At 43.3% G+C, this 27,731-nt stretch overlaps 1 protein-coding gene across 5 annotated transcripts; it reads right to left on the bottom strand.

Annotated features, from left to right (window-relative positions):
- Nucleotides 1–432: 432 nt before the first annotated feature.
- LOC142501905 (SMC5-SMC6 complex localization factor protein 2-like) lies at nucleotides 433–27,731 on the bottom strand. 5 transcript variants are annotated; one of them, XM_075612481.1, is made up of 21 exons: nucleotides 25,791–25,923; nucleotides 23,552–23,675; nucleotides 22,238–22,281; nucleotides 21,445–22,133; nucleotides 20,386–20,443; nucleotides 18,770–19,548; nucleotides 17,288–17,361; nucleotides 16,879–16,992; nucleotides 16,105–16,272; nucleotides 14,767–14,869; nucleotides 8,154–8,229; nucleotides 6,994–7,135; nucleotides 6,626–6,728; nucleotides 5,107–5,283; nucleotides 4,923–5,020; nucleotides 3,629–3,716; nucleotides 3,348–3,464; nucleotides 3,011–3,088; nucleotides 2,210–2,296; nucleotides 1,906–1,974; nucleotides 435–1,544 (listed from the first exon to the last, which is right to left on the bottom strand). In XM_075612481.1, the coding sequence occupies exons 4-21, from the start codon at nucleotides 21,973–21,975 to the stop codon at nucleotides 1,431–1,433; spliced, it is 2,976 nt and encodes a 991-aa protein (XP_075468596.1). In that variant the 5' UTR covers nucleotides 21,976–22,133; nucleotides 22,238–22,281; nucleotides 23,552–23,675; nucleotides 25,791–25,923; the 3' UTR covers nucleotides 435–1,430. The 5 variants fall into 5 exon arrangements, with proteins under 5 accessions (XP_075468592.1, XP_075468593.1, XP_075468595.1 ...); XM_075612477.1 differs by lacking the exon at nucleotides 23,552–23,675 and having other exon boundaries at nucleotides 433–1,544; nucleotides 25,791–26,118; XM_075612478.1 differs by lacking the exons at nucleotides 23,552–23,675; nucleotides 25,791–25,923 and adding an exon at nucleotides 27,536–27,731 and having other exon boundaries at nucleotides 434–1,544.

Here is a 27,731-nt window from a genome sequence, read left to right on the forward strand (position 1 = left end):
TTGAACTTTATCTACAACTAGGTGTCGAGACGTTCCGTGGCTGTCATTTCTTGTCACACTGTACTCACAGCTTCTGGGAAATGCAGTTCCTTTTCCCCCCATAATGCTGGAATATGGATCGCTGCTGAAGCAAAACCCAGCATACTGGCTTGGAAAGGTACTCAATGCCACAGTGATGTACCCACACCCACACCGCTTCCGATACCCTCATACAGCTCAGAAGAAACTGCAATAATTATGGAAACAAAAATAAAACCTTTTCCCTGTGTAGCAGAGATAACCAGGTCCAGACGGAGTTGACATCCCCTCAGTTAAACCATTTTTCAAGGGGTAATACCAGAAGATTTTAATGTGTACTGTAGAGCTATGGTAGTGTTTAGCTTAACCTTTTTGAATATCTCAAAATAAAAAACAAAGAAAAGCTGTATTTGTTTAATTTGCATTTTCAAGCATAAAATAAAAATATTTTTTTTTTTAAAAAGGAGGTATATTAATGTGCAATTTGAATAACCCCATCTCCAACAAGCATGTCGCAGCAACAAAATTAGTCACAAAACAGACTGTATAAATATCTCAGGTAGTTACAGTAGAAAAATATATACTCCTATTTTACACGCTGTAAAACAAAATCTACATTCAAATTGTAAGATAAAAATAAATGTTAAGTGCATGAGGATATAATAACAAACTCGTTTCTAGTTGATCTCCAGTGAGTCAAATTCAGCGTCAAAACAATCCAGATAGTTTCAGATGAGGACCATGAATAGATCGAGTAGTTACTTGCAAAATACAGTACATCAAACTTAGTTGTCCAAATAACACATTCATCTACAAACAAGGTCACACACATTGGAATATAATATTTGGGGTTAAACTACTCTGCATAGGTGTAGACACTTGGGTAAAGGGAAAATACTGGCACATTTCCCCCAGAACTATTGTCCTGTTGTCTACGCAACTTTTGTTTATCTATCAGAAATTAGATTAAACAATACACCTACGGATTTGAGGGACAAGGGGGCATTCTGTCATCAAGTAAGCCACTGTGCCCGTGTAAACACTTTATGCAAATTGCTCATTTCTGGCTTCAAATTCTGCAGGAACCCAACAAAAAGACACAGTTGCTTTTCCAGAAACTAATAGACATTAGAGTGATAGAGCCATACTCTCATTCTAAATCAGATAACCTGAAAGAGTGGGGGGGGGGGGTTCCATTACATTAAAAAAAAAAAGTCAGCACAAGGCAAGACACAAATTTAATATAAAAAGTAAATGCAATACATTTACAGAATTAGCAATGCATTCCTCGACACTATATAAATATGAAACTTCTGTGCTGCTATTGGTTGGTCAAGTGTCAGCTAAAGGCCAATGGCCCAACATTCTCTTGGTCTAGTTTCCTGGTTTATGACATCACCACTTGGGTATAATTATATTTCCATGTCACATGGCTCATCGTTTGGAAGAGCACTGGTTATGCATTCGTCGTCAGGTACGGGATTTTGATTTTCGCTGACTGGCTCCCAGTAATCGTGAAGCTTTCCCTAAAGAGACATTGGAAATTGTTATTTTAATACAATTCCCCAGAAGAAAAAAAAAGTGCTAATAAAAGAATGAAATATGAAATTAACATTATTTAACCAGCTATTTAGTAGTTTGTATTGATGCGCAAATATACTCTTAGCCTAACCTGTGAGAGTCAATGAAGGTACATTTTTTATTTGAATACTTTGCAAGCGCCAAGAGAACGCATAATTCAAATGTGATTTTACAGACCATATTTCCCGATGGAAAGTGGGAGGTATTTTGCCTACTAAGTAAATTAAACTTCATTTCCAATAACAAACACTAGACGAAATGCAGGTCTGTGTACACTACTCTATTAAAGATATGAATCTACTGTACCTGATTAGGTTGAGAGAAATGTAGTAATTCTTGCCATTTTCCATAAATCCTAGCAACTAAATCTTTCACCTAAAAAAAAAAAAAACACAAGCATAGATGTTGTCATGGGCAGTAATACACACACACACACACACACACACACGTCATAGAAGAGTACTGTACTTTCAAAAATGTTTTTATATATTTTACCACAAAATATTCAAGAAATTGTGCCCACTATTATAAATGTGACACGCATTCAGAGTGATATTTGTTCCTTTACTGCTGTATGTTACGTAAATCGCAGGCACGGGCGCTCTCCTACCTTCGTTCTATATAACAACCTCGCAGTTTCACGAATGTCGCACTTCACATGTTTTTCTAGTGCAACACAGAGCTGTTTTAAATATTTCTGTGATGGGGAAAAAGAACAAAACGCTATTAATGGATTAAAGTTACTGTATTTGGAAGAAAGATGATGAGAGAGTAGATAGATAGATACACACACACACACACACACTTAAATCTTTCTAAATTACAGTCACCAATAATCACGCAATAGTTCTTTTAGGTCCACTAAGTCTGCCCCTTCCATCAGAGGTGCACCTAGCATAGCTCTTGCAGTACAATAAGGAGTAACATTACATAAATAATACTCACATTATCTAAATGCTAATACCACTAATGGGATGCCAGCATATTATGGCATCTTTAAAAGAGATATTAAGGTCGGCAATGATAATTACAGATAATCTAGCCCATTTTATTGGCCAAGGCAAGGGTTGTGTTGTATAGCCAGTAAAATGTTCTGTTCCAAAATGACATTATAAATCTCATTTCAAAAGAGACAAGTAGACTCCGCAGTCCTGTGACTCCTAACACATGATTAGAGAGTCACTTCCCCTGAAGAGGGCTCTTGGTTCCACAGAATTTAGGCCCTTCACTGCATGGGTTCCTGCAACAATTTATTTATTTGCAGACCCATTCCGTGCAAAATGGTTTTAAAACTGCACAAAACAGAGCAAGTAGTAGTCTTACCAAGTTACTCCAGTATTTGTGCACATAGAGTGTTGATAAAAATGTGCAACACAAAGACTAGTAAGAAGGTCATAGATGTAATGCTTACTCTTTGGACAGATGGACTTGCATCAGAACAGCTAGCTTCATTCACCAAATTCAAAAGACTGTAGGTCAGATAGTATGCCTGGGTATAAGAAGTAAAAATATATTTCAATATCGCCTCCAGACACAGCTTCACGAATAGGGTTGTTTTGGGAGGGAGGAGGAGGATTCTGCAAGTGACTAACGGCTACTAAAAGGGACAAGAAATAGCACCAGATTGAACAAAGAAGAAAACAGTCCCAATTTTACTTTACAAATCTTGTCCTTTTTTGCAGATGGGAAACCATTTAAAAAAGAACCCCAACCAGCACATTTCACACATAACTCCTATGTGAGTTTACCTCTTGCTCCAGTTCTTGGTGGGTTGTGGCGTCCTTTTCAAAACTTAATCCCTTTTCCATTTTCTTTACCAAAGCAGATGGCTTCATCTGCGCCAAACACCGGCACAGGAATGTCATCTAACAAAGAAATGTTTCAGGAAAGGTTTAGCCATTGGATTATTGGGATTCAGCATATACCTGCAGATGGGATCTCAAAGACCCTATAAAATATGGTCTGGGAACTTCATAAGAAAAAGCTATATTTTCATTTCTTCAATTTACTGTAATAGTCATAGTTCTACCTGCAAGTCGTAGTCGAGAGGTATAGATGTACACGTTTCATCCATGAGTTTTGAAATGATAACCAAGCTAAGGTGTCTTCTTAATTGTCTGAAAAAGAAAGTCACATTAAACACAGGGTTATTTATGGACAAATTAATAAATTCCACAAAAAGGAAAAAATCAAAAATCAATCAACAATTCTGTCGTTCTGTACACCTTGATAAAGGGCATTTTTGCCTGAAACTAGTTGGTGGACCCCTGCTGTGGCCTAGGGGGGACCCTTTTGTCCACTTTTTATGTAATAAATCTATTTTTTGTTGCTTAAAACCGCGAGCCTCCTTCTGTTACTTTGGGCAGTGCACTGCCTTATTTTTCTACTTGTTCCTGCCATCACCTGGGAGATTGCACGCCTATGAAGATTCTGAGATTGGATACTCCAGGAGAAACTGAGTGAGTTCACTTTGTGGGTCGCTGTACCCCCTTTTTTCTCTGATATATGGGACGTTGGTCTGTACTATTTATTTATGGTGCCGCTGGCATTAGGTACTAGTCCCCTAACCCTATTAGGGCTTCGTTATGCTATATGCTTACATTGGAGGAGTTTATCCTAAACCTCAGTTTATTATGCCAAACAGGACTTGTTTCTTCTGATGCACTGGCTTTCTACACAACCAAAAAGAGTTTTAGGCTGGGGCCATGGTGTCTTCATCGGCGCGGAGGCTGTGAGGTAAGCGGGTGCTTTCCCTGGCCATGGTGGACGAGCCGTGGGGGGACGTTCCTAGGGGCGTCATTGAGCGTACCGCTCACGTGACCGGCCTGTCGCGCCAAGAAATCAGTTTGAACTGATTTCTTGCGCAACATGCGCTCCCTCCCGCCGCAAGGACGCGAACACTGCCTTAAGGCAGTCTGATTGCGCAGCGTTCGCACGCCTCCGCACGGTCTGCGGTACCATGGCCCCAGCCTTAGGCTGGCTATATGCTACAGCAGTGGTTTTTCAACCTTTTCTTGGTTAAGGAACCCTAGTTGTGAAATTCTGCAGAAACCCCAACCCTCTCTAATAGCGCGTCTGAGATCAAATGTATTGTAAGGAACCCCAACCCTCTCTTGGTTTGAAGGGGGAGGTAGGGAGGAAGGAAGGAAGGAAGAAGTTTAAAATCGCAACCTAATAAAGTACTCTTTACTGTGCAAAACCTTATGCGGGAGGGGGTGATATAATTGAAATAAATGGCAAATGCCAGATACCTCTAAATCAGAGTTTTGTGAACCATAGCGAATCATAACGAAGGCTTTATAAAATATTGCATTTTAAATTACCTTCCACGAGAATGGGACGTAGGAACAAGCTGCACGAGCTTCAGTAGATCATGATGATGAGTGGCAAGTTCACCAATCGCCAAGCACAGCTCCGGCATCTTACCGGGGGATAAACAAAACCATGTTAGTAATGCGCTTCAGTTCAGATCCCACGGCTATTACAAAACTTATGGTTGTAGTTTACCTTCGTCTCCCAGTCTCGGATGTTTGTAAACAGGTTTGTCAAAAGAGAGTACAAGTCCACCGGAGGTATCTGCCTCAGCTGATTGTCCAAATGTATTTTGAATAGTAAAATTGAGAGGAGCACGATTTCCTGGTCACTGTAACTCTCTGTGCACAGAGTTGTACACATGCCTAAAAACTTTAGACCAAACAAAGAAATAAAACAAAAAAAGGCTCATAATTCAAAACAAGTGCTATTATCCTCATGACCTCATATCCTTGTGCCCCACCCCAAAACTTCCAACTAAAATTATTGCAAAAAGGGATGTGGAGAAAGCTTTAAACTTGGCAAGAAACACAGAGAGATGGGCTCATTAGCATGAATAATTAAAAAAGGTGTGGGATGAGCACGCGCGGTTGTAGTGGTTGTAAGTGAAACTTCTTTCTGTTGTGTCACTGAAAATGTAATTATACTCTCAAAAGTCTCTTTCAATCAAAAACATCAAAACCAAAATACAATTTCCGTGACAAAACACAAAAAAGTTTCACTTAGAACGTGCGTGCTCGGCAATGTGGTGAAGGTGTGCGTCACTGGAAGTGTGTGTGTGGTGAAGGGATGTCACTGAGGTCCCTGTATATAATGCAGTCCCACGGGAACTCCCCATTTATTTAAAGAAGCACTCCCCTCCCCCCTCGCACACTCACTTTACACAAGTGGGAGTCAGGGCACCTCAGCTTTCCACCCATGTAACAACAAATGGGGAGGAAGCAGTACAGTAGGGGGATCTACACCTTTTAATGTCGGCCGTGCTCCTGCGCGCGACGTCAGACGTGTCTGCGCACTCGGCGACGGCCACATGCGCAGGGAGGAAGATGTCACTTCCATTACACACTTTCGTTACCATGAACGAGACTTTTGAAGGTGCCAGCAAAGAAGTTTCACATCAAAAGTAGTTTAGGTTTCAATACTCGAAATACAACATGATTTGTTGATCAATACACTAAGGAGCTGTTAAGTAAATGTTTTAGGGGTCAATACTGGACAATCTTCATGCCTTGTAAAACCTCACACGCCACCATAAAGGGACAACGGGCCATATTTACTAGGCTATTAGTAAGCTATTTACTAACTATATGGGACAGCCCATTCAGGTCAAGAAGACTTCTTACAGCCCATTCTAGTGAAGGGGCCATGAGGGGTATTAGGGCCAACACCTCTTATTTATTATGGCCTATTGTCCCCTAGAGTTCGGCTAGGAGTGCAAGAACGGGTTAAGAAATCTAAAAACGTGGAGATGCTGTCCCAACAGGCAGAACATAATGGAGAAATCCCTCAGTAATGGTATTTTCTCGTTAGTGACAATTTTATAAAGCCATTTAGAAGCTTTACAAATTTAGGTCAGTTAAACCGAACTGTGAAAAGCAGTTTCATCGAAGCAAAAAAGGCAACATTTCACTGGAGAATAAAATAAATATTCATATCATTAATATTTCAAAATCTAAATGTTACAGATAAATCACGTTTTACACAAGCATCTCACCTTGATCACACTAGTAATGCGAGTTTCTGCTATCTTAGTAAACACTTGTCCTGAGTGGACATTTCGGGGTTCCTCCTGCCCAAAGCATACCTGCATTGGAGATCTAAAACAAATAAAATACTCATCAGGCCGACTGTGTATTTCAAAGCAGCAGTGCCATCTGCCAGGCTCTAAATAGTGCTGTTTCACAAGACTAATAAGAGCAGTTATTTGCCCTTAAATGCTGAAATAACCAAACGTCAACTGGTAAATGGCATATGTTGTAATACAGATCTGACAGAATATTTAGCAGCAAAGAATGATATACTGTAGGTTACCAAATTCAGAAACGGATCATTTAACAGATACATTTAAATTAAGAGTCTTACACAATGTCATTGTGTCTGAATCCAGGCTGCAGATGCTGGAGAGGAAATAATGTTTGGAAATTCACCCCCATGTTCATAAACACGGTAGCTACATTCAGCAATGATGGAATCCATGGTGTGCCGTGAGTTTCACGAGTGGTAACTATTGAGACAAACAATGCAAGTCTTTAGAAGCATGAAGCAAGTCTCATCAGCATTCAAAAGGACTCAGTGGAGTGAATAACACAAGCATATCATTTAGGGTCATTTAGAAATCTTCCACATATTTTTTTACAAGAGGGGGAGGGCGGGAACATAACAGATTTACATTTTAATTAGTTTACATCTGTATTCATTGTTGCTTGGCAGTTGGCACACTAGTTATATTGACATTACGCACAAGGTCATAAGTTCAATTGAGTTCCTAGTATGATCTTGTGGGAGTCCATAATTGTGCCAACTCTGCTGCTTTTAACAAAGAAGAAGGCGACTAAGGTCCTGCAATTAATACGACTACTTTAGCACTTTTACAGGAAACGTTTGATATAGTTGTACAGCAAAGAGGTTTAGTGATGTGCAGAAAAAGTTATGCGGCAAATATTAAAAATTCAAAACAAGAATCCCCTACCCAGAAACCTATACGACGAGTTTGGTTTAATGTTGGGAGATGATAGAGATCATTTTCTGTGTCTCCAGCCGTTACCATGGTAACATCAGAAGCTGGACTGAGCTCCATATTAACCTCCCAGACGCGTTAACATTTCAAACGCTTATATTTCCTTAACAGAGCATCAGCAAGGCAGTATAGGAAGGTTGGAGCACAACTGGGCACAGAAAAAGAAGAACAAACTGCGAAAGTGTGTGTCCCATAAAAATATTTAATGGATCAAACCATAAAAATACAGCGAAGAATACATTTATGGACTTGTCATTGTTTTGATCAGTATCCTAGAGCACCATACAGCATTTTTTTACGCTTAACAGAGCATCAGATTTAAAAAAATAAAGAAAACCCGGTTTGCAAAAGGGGGGAGGAGAGGGATAAAATCTATTACAGCAAGAAAAACAATGGCGGTCAGTACAGACTGCTGCTTTATGGCAACGTATGCAGCCTCTTACTATTATAAAAAAAAAAGCTAAGAAAAATATAAGAAACATATTGCCAATGTGCCGATACTTACAGTTGTCAAGTGTAATGTCAATCAGGGTTTGCAAAATTTGAACTGAAACAATATAGCCGGGTTGAACGGTCATCATCTGTTGAAAGATGAAGCGATGTACAGTATAGGTTTGTTGAATTGCACACTAGTTATGTAGACACAATACAATCGCGGCTTGGCTCCCCACCCAGGTTACTGCTGCACAGTGCTTTAACACAAAAACACAGTTATCTTTACAGCACACAGGGAATTCCACCTTTAATGTTATTTGTTAGTGTTCAGTTTATGTGGTTATACATTGATTTACTACAACATAGTGTGCAGAGCTGTTGTCCTGCACAGGCTCAATCCACATACCACCAACCTATGATTGTGTCGAGCCCTCCGTGTACACACTACAGTGAGATAGAGCTATAACCCTATATTGTCTTGTGGTCTATGAGTTTTACTATCGATCTGTTATTCCATCTGGGTCTGCCATAATCTTATATTTGAATTTACCAGTGTTAGTATCAATAGGTTGGCTCCACGTGAAGCAATCATAGGTTGGTTTGATCGGTATGCTGTGCTAGTGACTGCACTTCATACCTGTACCAGCATCGGACACTTTAGCAACACCGTCAGAGGCACTTGTGAGGTACAATTGCCCTATTTAGGATAGGTGTCATTAGGTGTTAATATTGCACACTTACCTTTTCACTTGAAGGTCAATACTTACTCAGCAATACACCTTCAGCTCTACCCGACCACTCCCACCCCACACCCACTCTATTTTAATTACACATAATATATATTATGACTTTCATGCATGTAGACCTTATTTTAATTTGATACCTAATAAATGTTATGTTTTAATAGTCCCGGAGTGCATCTACTAATGAGCTTCTAGCTAGAGAGAAATGGTGACAAACACACATTTCCCTCTAATTTTTGAGAGTGCTTGTAAGGGTCTGGGAGTCAGGCCCCCCCGGCGTGCTCCTCACTCACCTGCAGCTCCGACGGGGTCTCCCGCGGCACGCATGCAGCCTCTCTCCGGAACGCCGATCACAGCTCCACGTGGGCACGCGCGCGCACGCCAAAACTCCTCTTCTACTCTTGGGACGCCGGCTACGCTCGGTCACGCGCCCGCAAGCGCAGCTACACGGAGGTGCGGCCACACGGAGCCGCACCAACCCCTTAAAGGCACAGCTCCTCAAATTATTGCTGCAATCAAATGCAGTCTGACTACTGGGCTTTATGGCTCCTCCCCTGGGACTCATGCTGGACCTATCCCTGCTGTAGCCTGGCCCTTCCACACACCCCCACCTTGCTGCGCTGCCATTGGACCCTCTCTCCTATATATACCTTACAATGTCACTGACTCGTTGGCTGAGCATAGAACCAGTTGTTCTCATCACTCTCTGCCTCCCTAGTCCTGTCTTGTCCTGTCTTGTTTTGCAGTCTTCCTCGTGTACCGAACAGGCTTCCGCTACGTCTACCCGCACCTCTGGCATCCCGAACTCGGCACACGGCAACACGACTCTCCGCACCTCTGGCATCCCGATCCTGGCAAACGGTAAACGATTACGTACCTCTCCTGCCCCGATCCGGACTCCCAGACCACTCTACTCTCAAGACGTGCCCTCGTGGCTATGGGTGGCGTTATATCCAATCCCACCTCAGCACCGCGGTCCCGTCTCGTTTGTGGTGAGCACGCCCTGACATTATGCTCCAGGGTCGGCTATATCGTGGCTCTTCTCATCGACGAGGCGCTGGCATGGGCTTCTCCCATCTGGGAACAACAAGGCCCTCTCACACAGGACATCGATCTCTTCGTCGAGGAGTTCCGAAGAGTCTTCGACACCCCTGCACGGCAATTAACGGCAGCATCTTCCCTTCATCACATAACCCAGGGAGATCGACCCGTCGCCCGGTACGCTGTGGAGTTCCGCACACTTGCTGCTGAGACGGGATGGAATAATGAAGCACTATCTTCAGCGTTTTGGCAAAGTCTGTCTGAACCCCTAAAGGATGAGCTCGCAGCGCGGGAACGTCCCACTGACCTAGAGGATTTGATCAGTCTGTGTGTTCGAGTGGACCAGCGTCTACAGGAGCGGAGAAATGAACGTTCTCGTTACCGTCAACGGGTTTCAAGGCATCTTGCTCCATCGTTCATGGCTCCTACACCCCCTTCCGGGGACATCCCGGAACCAATAAAGTTGGGAGGTAACAAGCTGTCTGCTGCTGAAAAACAACGTCGGCGCAGTGCCGGTCTCTGCATGTACTGTGGCAATTCCGGTCACATATTAGCCCAGTGTCCTCACAAGCCGGGAAACGCCAACTCCCAATGAAATCCCGGAGAGTTTCGTTGGGAATACTTACCATTTCTCCCATCGTCAAAGACGTACTTCCCACCAGAATAATGTTGCCTATAACACTGTCTGGAGAGGGGTTTCACACTCAAGCACGGGCGTTCATTGATTCCGGTTCCGCAGGCAATTTCATCGATGAGACTTTTGCTAGACGGAACAATATTCCATTTATCAATAAGAAGACGCCAGTAGGTCTGGAGCCCATCGACGGGCGACCTCTACAGCCGGCATTCATCACGCTACAGACGGTGCCTCTCCTACTGCAGTTCAACGACATAAATACGGAGATCATTACCCTCAATGTTATCCACACTCCATCTGTTGAGCTGATTTTGGGTCTTCCTTGGCTTCAACTCCATAATCCTCGCATCGACTGGACGGATCGGGAACCTATCCAGTGGAGTTCTCCTTGTGCCAAGACATGTACCAGTATTTTCCAGAAGATTGGTGGGTTGACTACCCTGCCAGAGAAGGTCGACTCCCTACCTTCTGTGTACTGGGAATTCCGTGATGTGTTCGACAAAGCACGTTCCGAGGTTCTACCTTCGCACCGTTCTTTCGACTGTCCTATTGACCTACTACCCGGGGCACCTCTTCCCAGAGGACGATCCTATCCTCTCTCTCTCCCAGAGACTAAAGCCATGAACACTTACATTGCAGAGAATTTAGAGAGGGGTTTCATCCGAAAGTCTTCCTCTCCAGTCGGAGCAGGCTTCTTTTTTGTCAAAAAGAAGGACGGTTCTCTTCGTCCATGCATAGACTACCGGGGTTTGAATAACATCACACGCAAGAACCGCTACCCACTGCCCTTGATACCGGAACTCTTCGACCGTCTCCAGGGAGCAACTATCTTTTCTAAATTGGATTTAAGAGGTGCTTACAATTTAGTAAGGATACATGAGGGGGACAAATGGAAGACTGCTTTTAACATCCATGACGGCCACTACGAATACCTGGTCATGCCGTTCGGTCTGTGCAACGCACCAGCAGTTTTCCAGGATTTCGTTAATGAGATTTTTCGGGACATTCTTAACACATTTCTTATCGTCTACCTAGATGACATCCTAATCTTTTCTAAATCCCCTCAAGAACACATCAAACACGTTCAACAAGTGCTGTTACACCTCCGGGAGAACCATCTCTTTGCGAAATTGGAAAAATGTCAGTTCCATCTCAAGTCGGTGGCTTTTTTGGGATACGTTATCTCTGACTCCGGATTCAATATGGATCCAGAGAAACTTAAGGCTATTTTGGACTGGCCCCGTCCGACCACTCTCAAAGCCGTGCAACGCTTTCTAGGTTTTGCAAACTATTATCGACGCTTCATTCGCAATTTTTCTTCTACGGTATCTCCCATAACTGCTCTCACGAAGAAGGGTGCAGATCCTTCATCATGGTCTGAGACCGCCATACGGGCATTTAATCTTCTGAAAAAGGCTTTTGTGTCTGCCCCTATCCTCACCCACCCAGATCCTAAACTTCCATTTACCTTGGAGGTAGATGCCTCTGACATCGGGGCTGGGGCTGTCTTATCCCAAAGGACCTCTCCCTTTGCCAGATTACACCCATGTGCCTTCTTCTCGAAGAAATTTTCGTCCGCAGAACGGAATTACGATGTCGGGAACCGGGAGCTTTTGGCGATCAAGTTGGCATTAGAAGAGTGGAGACACTTCTTAGAGGGTACAGAGACACCTATAACCATACTCACAGACCATAAGAACCTTCTCTACTTAGAAAGGGCACGTCGTTTGAGCTTTCGACAAGAACGCTGGGCACTATTTTTTTTCACGATTCAATTTTCTTATCTCCTTTATTCCTGGCTCCAAAAATCTAAAGGCGGACGCTCTGTCTCGACAGTTCCTGGCAGAGGACAAGTCTGAAGAACAGCTAGAGACGATTATTCCCTCTAGATGTATTCTGTCCGCCAACTCCTTTGATATTTTGGACAAGATTCGATCCGAACAATCACAAGCTCCGAGGGGGCTCAAGGTTCCAGAGGGAAGACTCTACACGGCACCCCAACACCGCAAAAGGGTTCTCGAGTGGTGCCATTCCTCTAAATCAGCAGGACATCCAGGGATATGGAAAACCAACGACCTTGTTCAACGTACCTTCTGGTGGCCAGAGAGGGCTAAGGATGTGGAGGAGTTTGTTAAAGCGTGTGGCACGTGCGCTCGCAACAAAGTACCCCGGGTCAGACCAGCAGGCCTTCTTCTTCCCTTACCCATTCCAGACCGTCCCTGGAACCATATTTCTATGGACTTCATTGTAGAGCTCCAAGACTGCAAAGGAAAGAATACGATTCTTGTGGTAATTGATCGTTTTTCCAAATAGACTCACCTTGTCCCCTTGAGGGGTCTTCCAAATTCCTCCAGGCTTGCGGATGTTTTCATCCAGGAGATTTTTCGTCTTCACGGAGTGCCTTCAACCATCGTCTCTGATCATGGGTCCCAATTTGTGTCAAGATTTTGGCGAGCCTTTTCCCGAAAATTGGGTATTTCACTTCAATTCTCCTCGGGATACCACCCACAGACCAATGGGCAGACGGAGAGGGCCAACCAAAACCTGGAACAATACCTTCGTTGTTTCATAACTGATACACAGGATGATTGGGTTGATCTGCTTCCTTGGGCTGAGTTCGCTCTTAACTCCCTTCGCAATGACTCCACATAAGAATCTCCCTTCTTCATAAATTGTGGCTTTCATCCTTCCCGTCTACCCTTCTCCCCTCTATCCTCAGGAGTACCAGCGGTTGACAAGCGCATCTCCCGGCTGAAAGACTTATGGACGAGGATTCAGGAGAACTTAAAGGTGGCTACAGGGAGACACAAACTCCAGGCAGACCGCCTTCGACACCCGGTCCCGGAATTCGTCCCAGGAGACAGGGTTTGGCTTTCTTCCAGGAATATCCGACTAAAGGTTCCTACCATGAAGCTAGCACCTAACTTCCTCGGTTCCTTTCCTGTGGTCAGGAGGATTAATCCTGTGGCTTATCGCCTACGCCTTCCACCCTCGATGAAGATTCCTTCAGTCTTTCATGTATCGTTGCTTAAACCAGCATTCCAGAGTCCTCGCTTTTCTAAAACCACGTCTCTCCCACTTCCTCTTCTGATCCAAGGTCAACAGGAATACGAGGTTCAGTCTATCCTGGATTCTAGGATTTCCAGAGGAGGAGTACAATACCTGGTCCACTGGAGGGGGTTTGGACCAGAGGAACGTTCCTGGATTCCCCACCGGGATCTCCACGCGCCTCGACTCGTCCAGGCTTTCCATCGTAAGAATCCCTCCAAGCCATGTCATGGACTCCCGGAGGTCGCCCCTGAAGGGGGGGGTACTGCAAGGGTCTGGGAGTCACGCCGCCCTCCTCACTCACCTGCAGCTCCGACGGGGTCTACCGAGGCACGCAGGCAGCCTCTCTCCGGAACGCCGATCACAGCTCCACGTGGGCGCGCGCGCGCACGCCAAAACTCCTCTTCTACTCTTGGGACGGCAGCTACGCTCGGTCACGCGCCCGCAAGCACAGCTACACGGAGGCGCGGCCACACGGAGCCGCATCAACCCCTTAAAGGCACAGCTCCTCAAATTATTGCTGCAATCAAATGCAGTCTGACTACTGGGCTTTATGGCTCCTCCCCTGGGACTCATGCTGGACCTATCCCTGCCGTAGCCTGGCCCTTCCACACACCCCCACCTTGCTGCGCTGCCATTGGACCCTCTCTCCTATATATACCTTACAATGTCACTGACTCGTTGGCTGAGCATAGAACCAGTTGTTCTCATCACTCTCTGCCTCCCTAGTCCTGTCTTGTCCTGTCTTGTTTTGCAGTCTTCCTCGTGTACCGAACCGGCTTCCGCTACGTCTTCCCGCACCTCTGGCATCACGAACTCGGCATACGGCAACACGACTCTCCGCACCTCTGGCATCCCGATCCTGGCAAACGGTAAACGATTACGTCCTTCTCTCTAACCCCGGACTTGGCAAACAGCACCCTCTACCATCCGTACCTCTCCTGCCCCGATCCGGACTCCCAGACCACTCTACTCTCAAGACGTGCCCTCGTGGCTGTGGGTGGCGTTATATCCTATCCCACCTCAGCACCGCGGTCCCGTCTCGTTTGTGGTGAGCACGCCCTGACAGTGCTTTAACATACTGAAAAATAATGTCCCCCTGTCGACACACGTATAAGGGCTCATTTGTACCTTCTTGGGGATAGAATGGCATCCAACCTTCATATTGGACTACTAGAAGGTGTCTAATAAGAAGACCGTATTTTGTTGCTTACCTGAAACAGCCATTCCAATACAGCCACAGGGCATTTTCTTAATCGATATACAAGACATAGAAATCCCCCCGTTGCCAACATGAGCTGATGCGTTTTTTCACAGCTGCATAGAAGAAAATATAAGCTTCATTTCATCTACTTGTGGAGTCTTAGGCTGAGTCCATGCTGCCGCAGACCATGCGCGGCGCAATCACATTGCCATAAGGCCCAAAGACCAGGTTAGCGACAGCAGGAGGAGGCGTGCGTTGTGCGAGGAATCAGTTGAAACTGATTTCTCAGCGTGACGGGCAGATCACGTGAGCGGTTCACCCAATGAGGGCTAACCAGCTCCGTGATGTCACTGACACGTGCCCCGACGGCACATCTAGCATGTCCAAAAAATGCACCCGCTTCACGCGGGTGAGGTCCCAGATGCGCACACCTCCGCGCAGGCGACGGCTGTATGGACTCAGCGTTAAGCCTTATTAGTGCTCACAATCTCAATGAAAACATTAAAACAAAGGTAACTACAGTGTTACATACAAAAAGCCTAACTTTATTCATTATATCATAGTTTTGCTCCCCGTCAGCATATTAGAAGGCCCTCAACATTGATATGATTGATTAAAATTGGGTTTATATGGAGAGTTGAACAGGGGAAAAACTAGGAGCACAGCAATCAAAGAGCTTTGATAAAGCGCACCATGCGAGAAACGCGTTAGAGGTTTCTCTTTTAAATAGTTCATGCACCAATAATTTTTTTGTTATTTTTTTCATTTTGGCCTCCAGTTCTCTTTTTTCATTGCTGTGCTCCTAGTTTTTCCCCTGTTCATCTGTTCCTGTTACCCGTGGATGCACGCAGCCTATACCGGAGACTTCAACTTACCTGGATTGGATTGTGAGTACACCGTCCATTGACTGTCTGCTGTGGATTTATCACTAAGGGCATCTGGTTTTGCGAGGGTCTGTCGGTTCCCTTAGGGGGACTAAGGGTCCATCGCTTCTAGTTAGTTCTCTAACTATGTGATCTAAGGATTACCTTATTATAGCGACAGCGTTCACATGCTCATGGTTTGTCTCCAGTATATCGAGGGTTAAAATTAGCCTATGCGTGATACACGCCGTCTCCCTGGTTAGTAGCGTCGGGCTTTGAGGTTTATTCCTCTGCTTTGTTTATATGGAGAGTGCCTGTATACAGCTTTGTTTAATAGAATGACAGCATTCTCATGCTGGATTCTGAGCTCCTCACTGCTATATGCCGCTGTTTTGATGTACGTTAACCATTACAGAATGGTACATGTTTTAGTCCAGAGGAGCAAATCTGACCAATACGCAATCAACATGTAGCGCACATCTCACCTTAAGATAATCCTCTCTTCTTCAATTTCAGCAGTGAATCCAAAATTCTTCAAATCAAGTGTATGGTGGTTGAACAGAACTCCCGAGTGAGCCAAATCAAATATTTCTTGACCGGGGTTCAGATCTGGTATGGCATTCGCGACCACGGAAAATCTCTGTAAAAAGGCCCTACAAACAAAGTTAACAACATATCACCACAGAGTGACTGAAAACATGACACAATATTTTGCTGCATCAAGTTCATTTTCTAGATCCCCTCTTCATACAGATCAGGGGTAGCCAACTCCAGTCTTCAAGAGCTAACAGGTCAGGTTTTCAGGATATCCCTGCTTCAGCACAGGTGGCTCAATCAGTAGCTCAGTCATTGGTCACCTGTGCTGAAGCAGGGATATCCATAAACCCAGACCTGTTGGTTGTCCTTGAGGACTGCAGTTGGTTACCCGTGCTTTAGAGCAGTGTTTCCCAACTCAAGTCCTCACGGAACCCCAACAGGTCAGGTCTTAAGGATATCATTGCTCCAGCACAGGTGGGTCAATCAGTGGCTCAGTCATTTTAACTGAGCCACCTGTGCTGAAGCAGGGATATCCTTAAGACCAGACCTGTTGGGGTTCCCTGAGAACTGGCGTTGGGAAACACTGATTTAGAGCCTATTAATTGCCCAGGTGCTAAACATACCAAATTCTGAAACAAATGATAGCAGTAAAACCCCATTCTGCAAATGCAAAGCATTCTGCCTATTGAGGCTGCACCTATAAGCAGAAAGAAATGATTTACTTGTGCTCCTCTAAAAGCTCTCCCTCATCATCAGCGCTCTCCTCAGCCTCGGAGCAGATCATTCCCATTCCTCGTTGAATTTCCTCTTGCAGCTTCTTTTCCATCTCATCTAATCTGTGACACGGAGCAAAGACAAGGTCGTTAAAACAAGGCTATTCATTGAACAGAACATAAAGGCATATTATCTCCTTCGCACATCAAAAGTATCATTATTGTATTATTCCATGCAGGCACTGGGACAAGAGTTTTGCAAGGTGTGTTGAATAGGCTACATAGTCATATGACAAGACAGTTATGCAATCAGAAAAGTTCAGTCACTAAAAGGAGAAAGTCAGACATACATACAAGTTTATTTATTAGCCGTCGGTCCATATGTTAGAAAAGGGCCGATTATATCAGTGATGCTAACCTTTGGCAGTCCTTCTTTTCTTTTAAGAGTTGCTCCAAATTGTTAACATACGTGGCAGGATTTGGGACTTCAAACTTTTGAAGAAAAACAAGAAGAAGAAAAAAAAACGCTTAGAACTGGTACAAAGGAATTTAAGGTAAGGCTGAAAGGGTTAAATGTCACATTGTGTAGTTTGATAAAATGTACAAGCCAATATGGTGCCACCATGTCCATCTTTAAGGAATGTGTGTGCGTGTGTGCGTGTGGACCGTTTGCCAGCCATAGTAGCATATCAAGGTCTGCCTATAACAAAACCGGGGCTTAACAGCTGCACAATAATTACCTAAGGAAATCTCATCGCTCTTAATAGGAATCCTTTTGTTAAAAGGAATAAATCCTGACCTGTTTTTGGCCCAGTTTTGCAGCCAGAAGACATTGATAGACACCACAATACAAATATAAAACAGCACTCCCAGTGATTCTTTCTTTTTATATACAAAAGATGGGAACCCTGTTGTCCCTGGAGCCTCCCAATTCCCGAGATACTTACTGGTGAAGGTACCAATGTTGCGGTTCCCTCCAGGGGAAACAAAATGGCTGATCAAGTCTCCCATAAGACTTTCTCCCAAGAGAAAAAGTCACAAAAGCGGACGTTGCGGCTTCCTATTGGCCCGTGCAATCGGAGATTTAAAACCCAGCACAAAGTCAGGAAGCAAAGTTTACCTAATATCTCTCCAGCCAAGGTGGTCTCTAGAGCTGAAAAGAAAGCGGTTCCCAGTGTGTGTGTGTGTGTGTGTGTGTGTGTGTGTGTGCAAAGAGGTAGCAGCGGCAAAGTGCAACTGCCCCTCCAGAGAGCTGCGATCGTGGGAGATTACATTATCGCAGTGATCGTTCGATCATGTAGATGGAAGAAAAAGGTTCTACGTCATAGGGCGTAAATATAAAAATGTATATTAGGGCCCACATATGCAAGGATACTATACAAATCGCTATATTACAGAACACTCTTAAGGAACGCAAAGAATAAAAAGGTAGAGGTCTCCTGCTACCTCAATGTGTTACTGATAAAAATCCCACATCAGCAGAGATCTAAATCCCTTTTCCCGTCCCCACTATATATCCCTAGTTAATCTGTTGGAGGTTCCAATGATAAGAGACTTACTCAATCTACTATGGAAGCAGTGTTTCCTTTAATCTGGAACATCAAAACTCCATTCATTTTAATGTGCCTTGAACCATTGCAAACCAAGTGGATGGCTACTCCATAGCATAGTGAATAAGGACCTGTGAGCACAAACTGATCCTCTTTATCAAGTAGACCTCTTATACTGGGGAGAGTCACTTCAAGACTTTACCATCAAATATCTATGTAACTTGGGAAGAATGCTACCCAAGGACTTATATGGATTTTAACGGAGGGTTAATGAAGCCCAATTCAGTCATTGGGCCAAAGCTACTTAAATTTATCACAAATATGATTTTCCCATTTGCCCCCACACTTACTGTACTTTTCTTTACAGGAGATTGTGATAAAGAAAGTTGAGAAGACCGCAACTCCCGGCAGGATTTCTCTGGTGTAGCAGCAGGTGACTTTGACGCCATATGCATAATTTCGTCCAGTGGCTTCAATATTTCCTCATCGTCACTGCTTAAAATTGTATCAATACTCTGATCGCTATCAAAACTATATCTTCGTTTACTTTGACCATTTACGTGTTGTTTTCTCCTGTGATCTGTGAAGGAGCTGGAGCTATCAGATGACAGTTCAGATTCAGAAGATGCAACTGTGGGGAGTGTGTCTGGAGACACATCAGGAGAAGAGTCCAGGCGGTTTAAAAGCGCAGAGTTTGTGCCCAAGACAGAATTCTGGTTTATACTACCGGCCGGAAGACAGGAGGCCGATTCCTCCAACAGTCCCTTGTGTGTCTGGTCACTTTCATCTAATGCAGAATGTGAATCATTAATAAATGAAAAACAGTTTTCTTCATTCTCATATGCAGAGTTTGAAGTGCTATTTACAAACAAGGGCTTCTCCATTGGTGAACTTTTTCCTTTATCAAGCGGTAAGGCACAATGTGGAACTTTTAGCTGTTCACCAAGATCCTCTGACCTGCCATTATTTTGTTGTCCACCAGACTTGCAGGCACGGGGATTCAAATCTCTCCTCCTTTTTCTGAGGCTAAGAGGACATCTGCCATCTGTAGGTATTTGAGTATTCATACAAGTTGGTGAAAATAATTTGCGTTTCCGAACTGAACTGTGGTCTCTGCGGATATCAGACTCTGGAAAAAGAACAAAGGCGGCAAATAAAAACAATCAGAAAATAAACATTATTATTGCATGCAGCTTAGGATATTTATAGTAACACTAAACAGGTCAGGGCACTTTCAGTTACATCATGCAGCAGAGGTCCACACATCTAAAAGGGCATTGTTGCAAAACAATGTCAGTGTGACAAGTTCACTTTAAATATAATCAGCTTTAACTCACTTGCATTTGTTTTCCTTAACGTTTCTTGAACATGAAAACATTTTTCATATTACCCAGGACTATTAATTACACCCCCCCCCCCCCCCCAATGTGACATCTTATTTGTGTACTATCACCACCAGAGAACCAAAAACAAGTGAAAAAGACAGGTCTTGCCAACAAAAAATAAAAGCAAAAGAAGTGAAATCCTGCAAAGTTTTAGCTTCTCTTTATGAAGGAAAAATGACAACCCGTTTTTAAAACACTTTTTAACCAAATATTTTTTTCTTTGTCTAAATGCATTCATCAGCAAGATGAAAATAGTCCAGTCACAAGGAAGGGAGGTCTGTATTTTACATGGACACAAGAGCTTTGTACCTGCACAGAAAATAAAAAACACTTATTTCCAGTTATGATTCAGGTTTCTCCTAATATCTTATTGCAGAACAAAGGATCATAGATAGACTTGGCTTTCATAAAATTACATTTCTCTTTCCATTCTAGAACCTGCAATCTAGACCAGCAGGTGTGACCCATTACACATGGATGATCTGAACAAGAGACACTGCATTTAATAACCCAAGAGACCATTTTTTTCATTATTATTATTAATGGAAGCATTACATGAAAATACTGCAGCCAGTGTTTACCTGAATCGGGCTCCAAAAGTGAAGAACTTGATCTATTACTTAAAATTGTTCTGTTCACCTATAGAAATATATATTAATAATTTTGACTATGTTATATGTAGGAGTATATACATACATGCATACACACATGGAACAAGAGGGGGAAAAAACCTACTTTGTGAAAAACATGGATAATATGCAACAAGTCTGGATACGAACTGTTTTGAAAAATGTATTGCATCAAAATCTAAAATGCAATTGATTTTTTTGTTTTAACTAGTGAGGTGAAAACAATAACAAACCACCAAGTGTCAATTTCTACACTGTAAACCATCCCATTAACTCCACATAATATTCAGACTGACAAATTACTAACTCGTTGGTTTTCAATTAATGTTGCGGTTGTGCGCCATTATACTAGTGTGTAAAGGACGATATATATTTATTAACAGCTATACCCAGCCTAATATAAGTCAATCTTAAAGGTTATTAATGACATATTATGCTTGTTTTCACCCTTCCCAGTAATGCCTTGCTGTCTCTTGTCCCCTATTCCCCACTCTCTCCATCAAGTCCTGCTCCTCGTTGCACTCCCTGTCTTACTGTGTCTGCTCCTCTCTATGCTCCCTCCTCTCCTACTCATCCCATCCATCTCTCCTTGCTGTCTGTCTCCTCTCCCTTCCTTGCTGTCTCACCTGCCATCCTTGCAGTCTCTCTCTGACTCCTCTCCTTCATGCCCTGCTCCTCTTTGCACTCTCCCCTCCCCTTTCTTTGCACTCTACACTCCCTCCTCTCCTATGTAGCAAGCCAGCCACTGAGTGTTGTACCTGGTAGGCTATATATCTGGCACATGACATCATAATGAGTTGCAGGCACACACACACACACACACACTTAAAAGTGTAAATATTAATTCCACAGAGAAGAAAATTGTCAACTCTGTTAAAGCAAAAAAATAAATACATAAAAACAGAACAGACTGAATGACAAATGCCACAAAAAGAAAAAAAAAATACATCACGAATGTAAAAATATTCCACAGCCACTTGTAAACTACTCTAACGGTCAAACATGTCATACCTGGTTTTTAACCTCATCTGACCCTGAGCCTGTCCTTCCAGGACTAAATGTCTGCTGATTACGTCGCATCTTCTCTTTCTTCGGCACATTTTCTTTCCGATTTATTTCAAGCGTTGCCTGAAACTTGGAAGCTAGTGGGGTAATCAATATTCGAGGTGAGCGTTTGATTAGCTGGTGCATGGGCGTTCTGCTCACATAACCAATACACTGGTCATTCATTTTAGATGCTCCTGTATCTGGCACCAAAGAGTAAGAGCTGGAATTTGAATGGCTCTTTCCTGAAAGTACAGGTTCTGTAGTATGTCCCTCGCTACAAACAGACTTGGTTACATTACCATTTAGTCCACATTTCAGCTTCCTAGTCCCTTCTTTGCCCACTACATCAAAGGATAACGAATTGGAAGGTAAAAATAGTTTTTGGATCACTACCTTTGGCGAAATAAGGCTCATGTGACATTTTGCACAGCTTTTCTCATGGGTGCTTACAAGGTCATTGCGTTCTTCCCTTGCTCTTCGAAGAAACGCCTCCATGATTGGACTTCTGCTTGGTGACCGCACAGGTATCTTCCTCCTTCGTGGTTTAGCTGGACAGGCTTTCTTAATACCGCGAGATTCAACTCCTGAAGACAGAAGTTTAGCAGACTCATTTCCGATATTTCCTCTTGGAGGGGCGTCAAAGGCACCTCTGTCTAGAGGAGAAAAAAGCCACACAGATCCAAAATGTAAGACAAAATGCCTGTTTTTCACCATCTGCAAACGTCAAATTTCATTTAGGCTTAAAGTATTAACATACCTGGTTTTTGAGTTGGTTTAAAGAAATCTGTAATTGACCGGTCTCTGAAAGAAATACAAATAGTTTGGGGACGTGATGGATGGGAGTGACATTTTCCATGGCAATTTCCTGTTCTATAAAGAAATGGTTATTTCCATACCTTAGATGTAACAATATCTAGTCAAAAGTTTACATGTTAAAAATGGCGCCCTTTCAGGAAATGTCTGCAGCTCGCATTCTCCGCTGCAAAGCTAAAGCAACAGGAGTTCCCAGGATGTTCTAGTCTAATAACTTTGGGTGCCAGACTACAACAAACATGGTCTCAATTTGTTACTTATTAGATAAAGAAGAAGAAGCAGGCACACAGTCTTACTCAAAAGGAGGTTTAATATGCCATAAAGTCCAACGTTTCGGCAGTCAAATACTGGCTTTCTCAAGGTGAAGCCTTCACCTTGAGAAAGGCAGTATTTGACTGTCGAAACGTTGGACTTTATGGCATATTAAACCTCCTTTTGAGTAAGACCGTGTGCCTGCTTCTTCTTCTTTGTACTGGAACATTTGGGACTACAGGAGCTCCCCAGGACCAGCGCACCGGCAGCTAAGTACCCCACCTCTATTACCATTGATATTGAGTGCGTGTCTCAACCTCTGTCTACAGTATGTTACTTATTAGATAAACAGTATTCAATTGTTCCACACAAAGACCCTTATTCTGCAAAGTGAGAATAGCGGCGGATCCAGCGGGATCACACGGAAAGCACCATGTACTTTTTTTTTTAAAGTAGAAAGCTTTCCACTTTATATTAAATAGAGGGAAGGGGGGCTTCTGTTTGCATTCAATCCACTATTATAGTAACTTGGTTCTTACTACTACTTCAAAAAAAATTAGGTGCGGTACTACAGAACAATCTCAGAACCTAGGTTCCTTTCCCACGATTGCAAGATTCAACTTTGCATACATTTGATAAGTCATTTTTCAGAAACACTTGTCAGATGTTCTCAGGTGTTGCAGTCAACAGCTATGCTAGCAAGGTGACCCAAAATAAACACATAGCAAACACAGCCAATACCCCCAGGAGCTTTTGTACAAAACACACCAAGTCTTATTAAAAAAAATTTGCATGAGACTCAACTCTATTTAATAGAAGTGCAAAGTACCGAACATATATGGGAAGTTAACTGATTGACATGAACGTAATTGGATATTAAATCTGAAAAATATCAGCAGATCTGAAAAAAAGGCAGCATCCCACAATAAGTATAATTGCCACATTTCCCAGCCCACAAAGCTTTTGTAGTTCTTTATTAAAGTGTCCATTTCCGCTCCTTTCTTACCCACGCTTATACCAAACAGGAGGAATCCGTGGACTTGGTATCTTGAAAACATAGGTTGCAGTGCAAGGTTGTATGTCTTTATTTATATAGCGCCATTAGTGTACATAGCGCTTCACAGTAGTAACTGTGGATACAGAAACATTCCACAATCAGCAAGTTGTGACAACTGTAATGGGACGCGCGCCTGAGCATTCGGTGTCCTCCGTTAACGAGTGCGACGGAGTGGCATGGCCGTAACGTCACCAGGCTGGATCGTCCTCATTGGTTCAGACGGCTCACGTGACGCAAAAAATCAAATGGACTTGTGTCCTCCAAATACTATCACGCGTAGTGTGGCCGGACTGCTGCACTTCATTTGTTCAACCGCGCACGCTGTCACGTGCACTATGGCCACAGCCTAAGGCCCACTTTAGGAAAACACCCACCATCTAGATCAGGAGTCGCCAACTCCAGTCCTCAATAGCCAAGGTCAGGTTTTAAGGCTATCCCTGCTTCAGCACAGGTGACTGAGCCACAAGCTGTAGCAGGGATATCCTTAAAAAAAAAAAGACCTGTTTCGTGGCCCCTGCGGACTGCAGTTGGCCACTCCTAATCTAAATGGTGTAAATTAGCGCAACTATCCACAATGTTCAAATATGGTAAACCGGTGTTGAAAAGGCTTGCACTCTTGCAAGTTAAAGTAATGTTATTATTGCACAGAAGACTTTTCTTGCTTTTCAAACAAAACCACAAGAGAATAGGTCAAACATCCATCAATGTATATTCCCCATGGGTCAGAATGGCGGCAAATATTTAATAACGTGCATTTATCTAGGTTTTCCATGAGAATCTTAAAGCAGCAATGGCATTTTACTATTTTTTTTAAATTAACTTTTAACATATTTGAAACCAAGTAGTCCCCCAAATGATGAACCTCACGAGATAGTTACTCTGGTTCAGCACCATGTGTAGATTTTGACGATTTTCTTGGATTGAGATACGATGATTAGTTAAAGTAGCAAGCCGTGCTGATCGCCATTTTTTAAATAGTTTTTAGTTGCTTTAAAAGATCTCCTTGCCCTTTGCAACACCGGTTTTATTTATTTTTATTTTTAATCGGAGGGTTCGTTCAGGATAAGCGTTAGAAATAGTCATTGTTGATGTATTCACAAAACATGTCGTTACAATATATGTTTTACTCCAATAAAGAGCGAGGCTTTATTTAGATTGGGCGTTATTCTACATGATATGCAATCGAGCTCACGACAACCTAAATAATATTCATCCATAATCCACTCAACGCCGTTACTCCCTTGCAAACACTAAAATAGGAGAGTGATTAGGAGATTAGGGTAATGTATTTAATAAAAAGCGCTGAACGTATGCAGAGGAAGAGCCAAAGGGATTTGATCCAGGCTCCTGTGTCATTGTGCTGTGTCACCGAGACACTTGGCGTCATAAAAGTCAGTGTCCTCTCCTAAACTGGTCTGCCCCTCTCCTCCAACAGCCCTGTTTCCAGGTCTGGATGGGAGTAACGCCAAGATTTACATAACATCACATTACTAAAAGAGACGGTAAATGAAATGCAAAAATGTTGCCCGGAATGGAGCTCATTAGCATAGTGTTAAGGTTAGCTTAGGGCAGGGGCGGCCAACTCCCAGTCCTCTAGGGCCACCAATAGGTCAGGTTTTCAGTATATCCCTCAGTCGTTGACCGAGTCACCTGTACTGAAGCAGAGATATCCTGAAAACCTGACCCGTTGGTGGCCCTACAGGACTGGGAGTTGGCCCTCCGGTTTCAGGATTTAACTCTCTTCTTCAAATAAAGTGACGTTAACCCTACGCCAATTACGACGGTTACCTTGGCATATTTTAACCTTTGCGAATAAGGCGTCAAAAAGAGACGTCCTATCCGTTTTTTGGTAACGCCACGTACCCTCATTCAAGGGCGCTTAATGCATTTAGACCTACAGCGACATATTCCCCTCCATCCCCTTGGCACCCTGCTATTTATAGGCTTGTGTTCCTGTTACAAACCGGATGACATAATCACGGAGTCTTCCTTCTTTTTAAACAATTTTCTCCCAGAATAACACTAATCCCTGGTCTGTTCCATAAGAGCAGCGGAACTACAAATCCCAGAATGCTTACGGGCAGGGATAGCACGCACGCGGTGCCCAGGGCGGGTGGCAGCACCCCCCTCACACCCCATATAGGAATAATAAAGAGAAGAGCAGTCTGCCTGGGTCACCCCCCCTCACCTGTCACCGGGGTTCCGGGCTGAGAGGGAGGAGTCGGGAGAGGGGCTGGGGGACAGCGGTCCCCTCTGAGGTCGTCGAGTCATGCCTGGGGTCAGAAGGGCGTGTTTCCGACGCCCGGTTTCCCGCCCAAAACCTGGGTTTGTTTTTCCTCCCCTCAGCGCTTCCTGTCCGAGCGCAGGAAATGCAGCGCGCGCCGGGGCCCAGGCGGCATAACGGAGCGCCGAGCGCGTGGAGCGCCGAGTCACGGATCGACCCAAGACCCGGGGAGGAATTCTGCGGTTGTCATGGAGACGGATAAACGGCATACAATTGATGCAGCTCAACGCCTATCCTACCCCCCCCCCAAAAAATAAGCCACTCTTCCAAATGACAATGATCTCTCTCGCCAAGTTACCAGCACAGGATACATTTTATTCACAAAGTATTTATTAATTGTCCCATCAGACACTACATTATACACACAGGTAAAGAAAATGAGTAAAACAGTCGAAGTTTCGTTCCTTTGTTAAACCTCTTTTGCGTCACAGGCAGCGAACAGGTTAATACAATGTAAAAACCCCATAGGAAAATGTCACATTGCAGCCCCAGCCCATCCCACCCGAGGATGATTATTTATATAGCGCCATTAATGTACATAGCGCTTCACAGTAGTAATACATATTATACGCGGACATGCCTGCGGTTACAGAACACAGTGATGGTGCTGAGCCAGTGTCAAGCGCCTGTTATAATGAGTAACTAAAAACCTCTACAGTAACCAGGATCAGTTGTATCGCATCATACACCCACACACACATACCAGGCACACGTGTCTTATTTGGGATAGATTATTGTGTATGTAACACGCTGCATAAATCCATACAGAACAACTACATATACCAGAGGTTCTCTACTAACTTAAATCATTTAGTTATTTACCAATTACAAAGTTATTTACTTACCTTAGACATGAAAAGCAGATGTGTTACTATTTTAGGGAAAACACATACTGTCCAAACTCAAGTGGTATAAATAATCTCTCTTAAGCACCTTCAATATACCAATTAACACCCTATTTATTGAAAGGTGCAGTGCACCTGCATGGCATAGTGCGTATAAATGACTTTAATTAAATCATAACAGATGACTTCAAATCGATAGAGACAGAATTAGTAACATTAAATGTATCATTATTTTCCCAGCAGTAAATAAACATATTACAGCTGGAGAATAACAGAATAGCAGGGATGCCTTGCCTGTTTTATAAGTAGACATGCAGTCTCGCCGGCTGTTTTTCACATGATAACAATGAAACATACATTTGCTGGCCTGGATGCAGGTGTGTGATACGCCCCAAAATGCCATTACACCTGAGCTGGGTTTGTGATCGTTTAATTGGGCTTTAGTCTAATTACTGGGGCTATTTATGTAGTCTTTGCTCTGAAAAGATTCAGATGTAGTTTAGTAACTAAAGAAGATACAAGAAAGCTATAAGGTGGTAGAGGTGCGGGTTGTATCATATATAAATAACATTCTTCATGTGTCTACCAAGGAATAGCTCATGGAAAGGTAAGGAAAGCTCATTACAGCTGCCTTTAAATGTGTAAAAACTTTAGTCACTTTTTTTGTTTTTTTTTTGTTTTAGAGAGACATAACAAATATATAGTCTTGGAATACATGTGATGCTTTAGTCACTTTTTAATAATATGAAATTAAAATGTAAGATGTGCTTTTGTTTTTTCAAATGTGTTTATATAGAGAAATACCTTAGATTGTATCCATGAGGACCCTGTCTGGACAACTGACGTGATCGTGCTCGTGTCAACATCATGGGGTATTCCTCTTCAGCAGGGGGGGGAAACTAACCACTTTGTTTGATAAAATGATCATGCGATCCGTGTAACGGCTGCAGCTTCAGATAAAGCTTCATCCGTTACTCAAACCGCCGTTAGAATGTTTTTT

Source organism: Ascaphus truei, chromosome 8, assembly GCF_040206685.1.
Source record: "Ascaphus truei isolate aAscTru1 chromosome 8, aAscTru1.hap1, whole genome shotgun sequence".
Lineage (NCBI taxonomy): Eukaryota > Metazoa > Chordata > Amphibia > Anura > Ascaphidae > Ascaphus > Ascaphus truei.

Coding starts and splice junctions, on each gene's coding strand:
- LOC142501905 (XM_075612477.1), bottom strand. CDS start 26,095: ATGCCGTTTATCCGTCTCCATGACAACCGCAGAATTCCTCCCCGGGTC. Junction 17,362..18,769: donor CTCCTGTAAAGAAAAGTACA/GTAAGTGTGGGG, acceptor TTTCTTCAAAAG/TTTGAAGTCCCAAATCCTGC. Junction 14,870..16,104: donor GAAGAGAGGATTATCTTAAG/GTGAGATGTGCG, acceptor TCTTCTATGCAG/CTGTGAAAAAACGCATCAGC.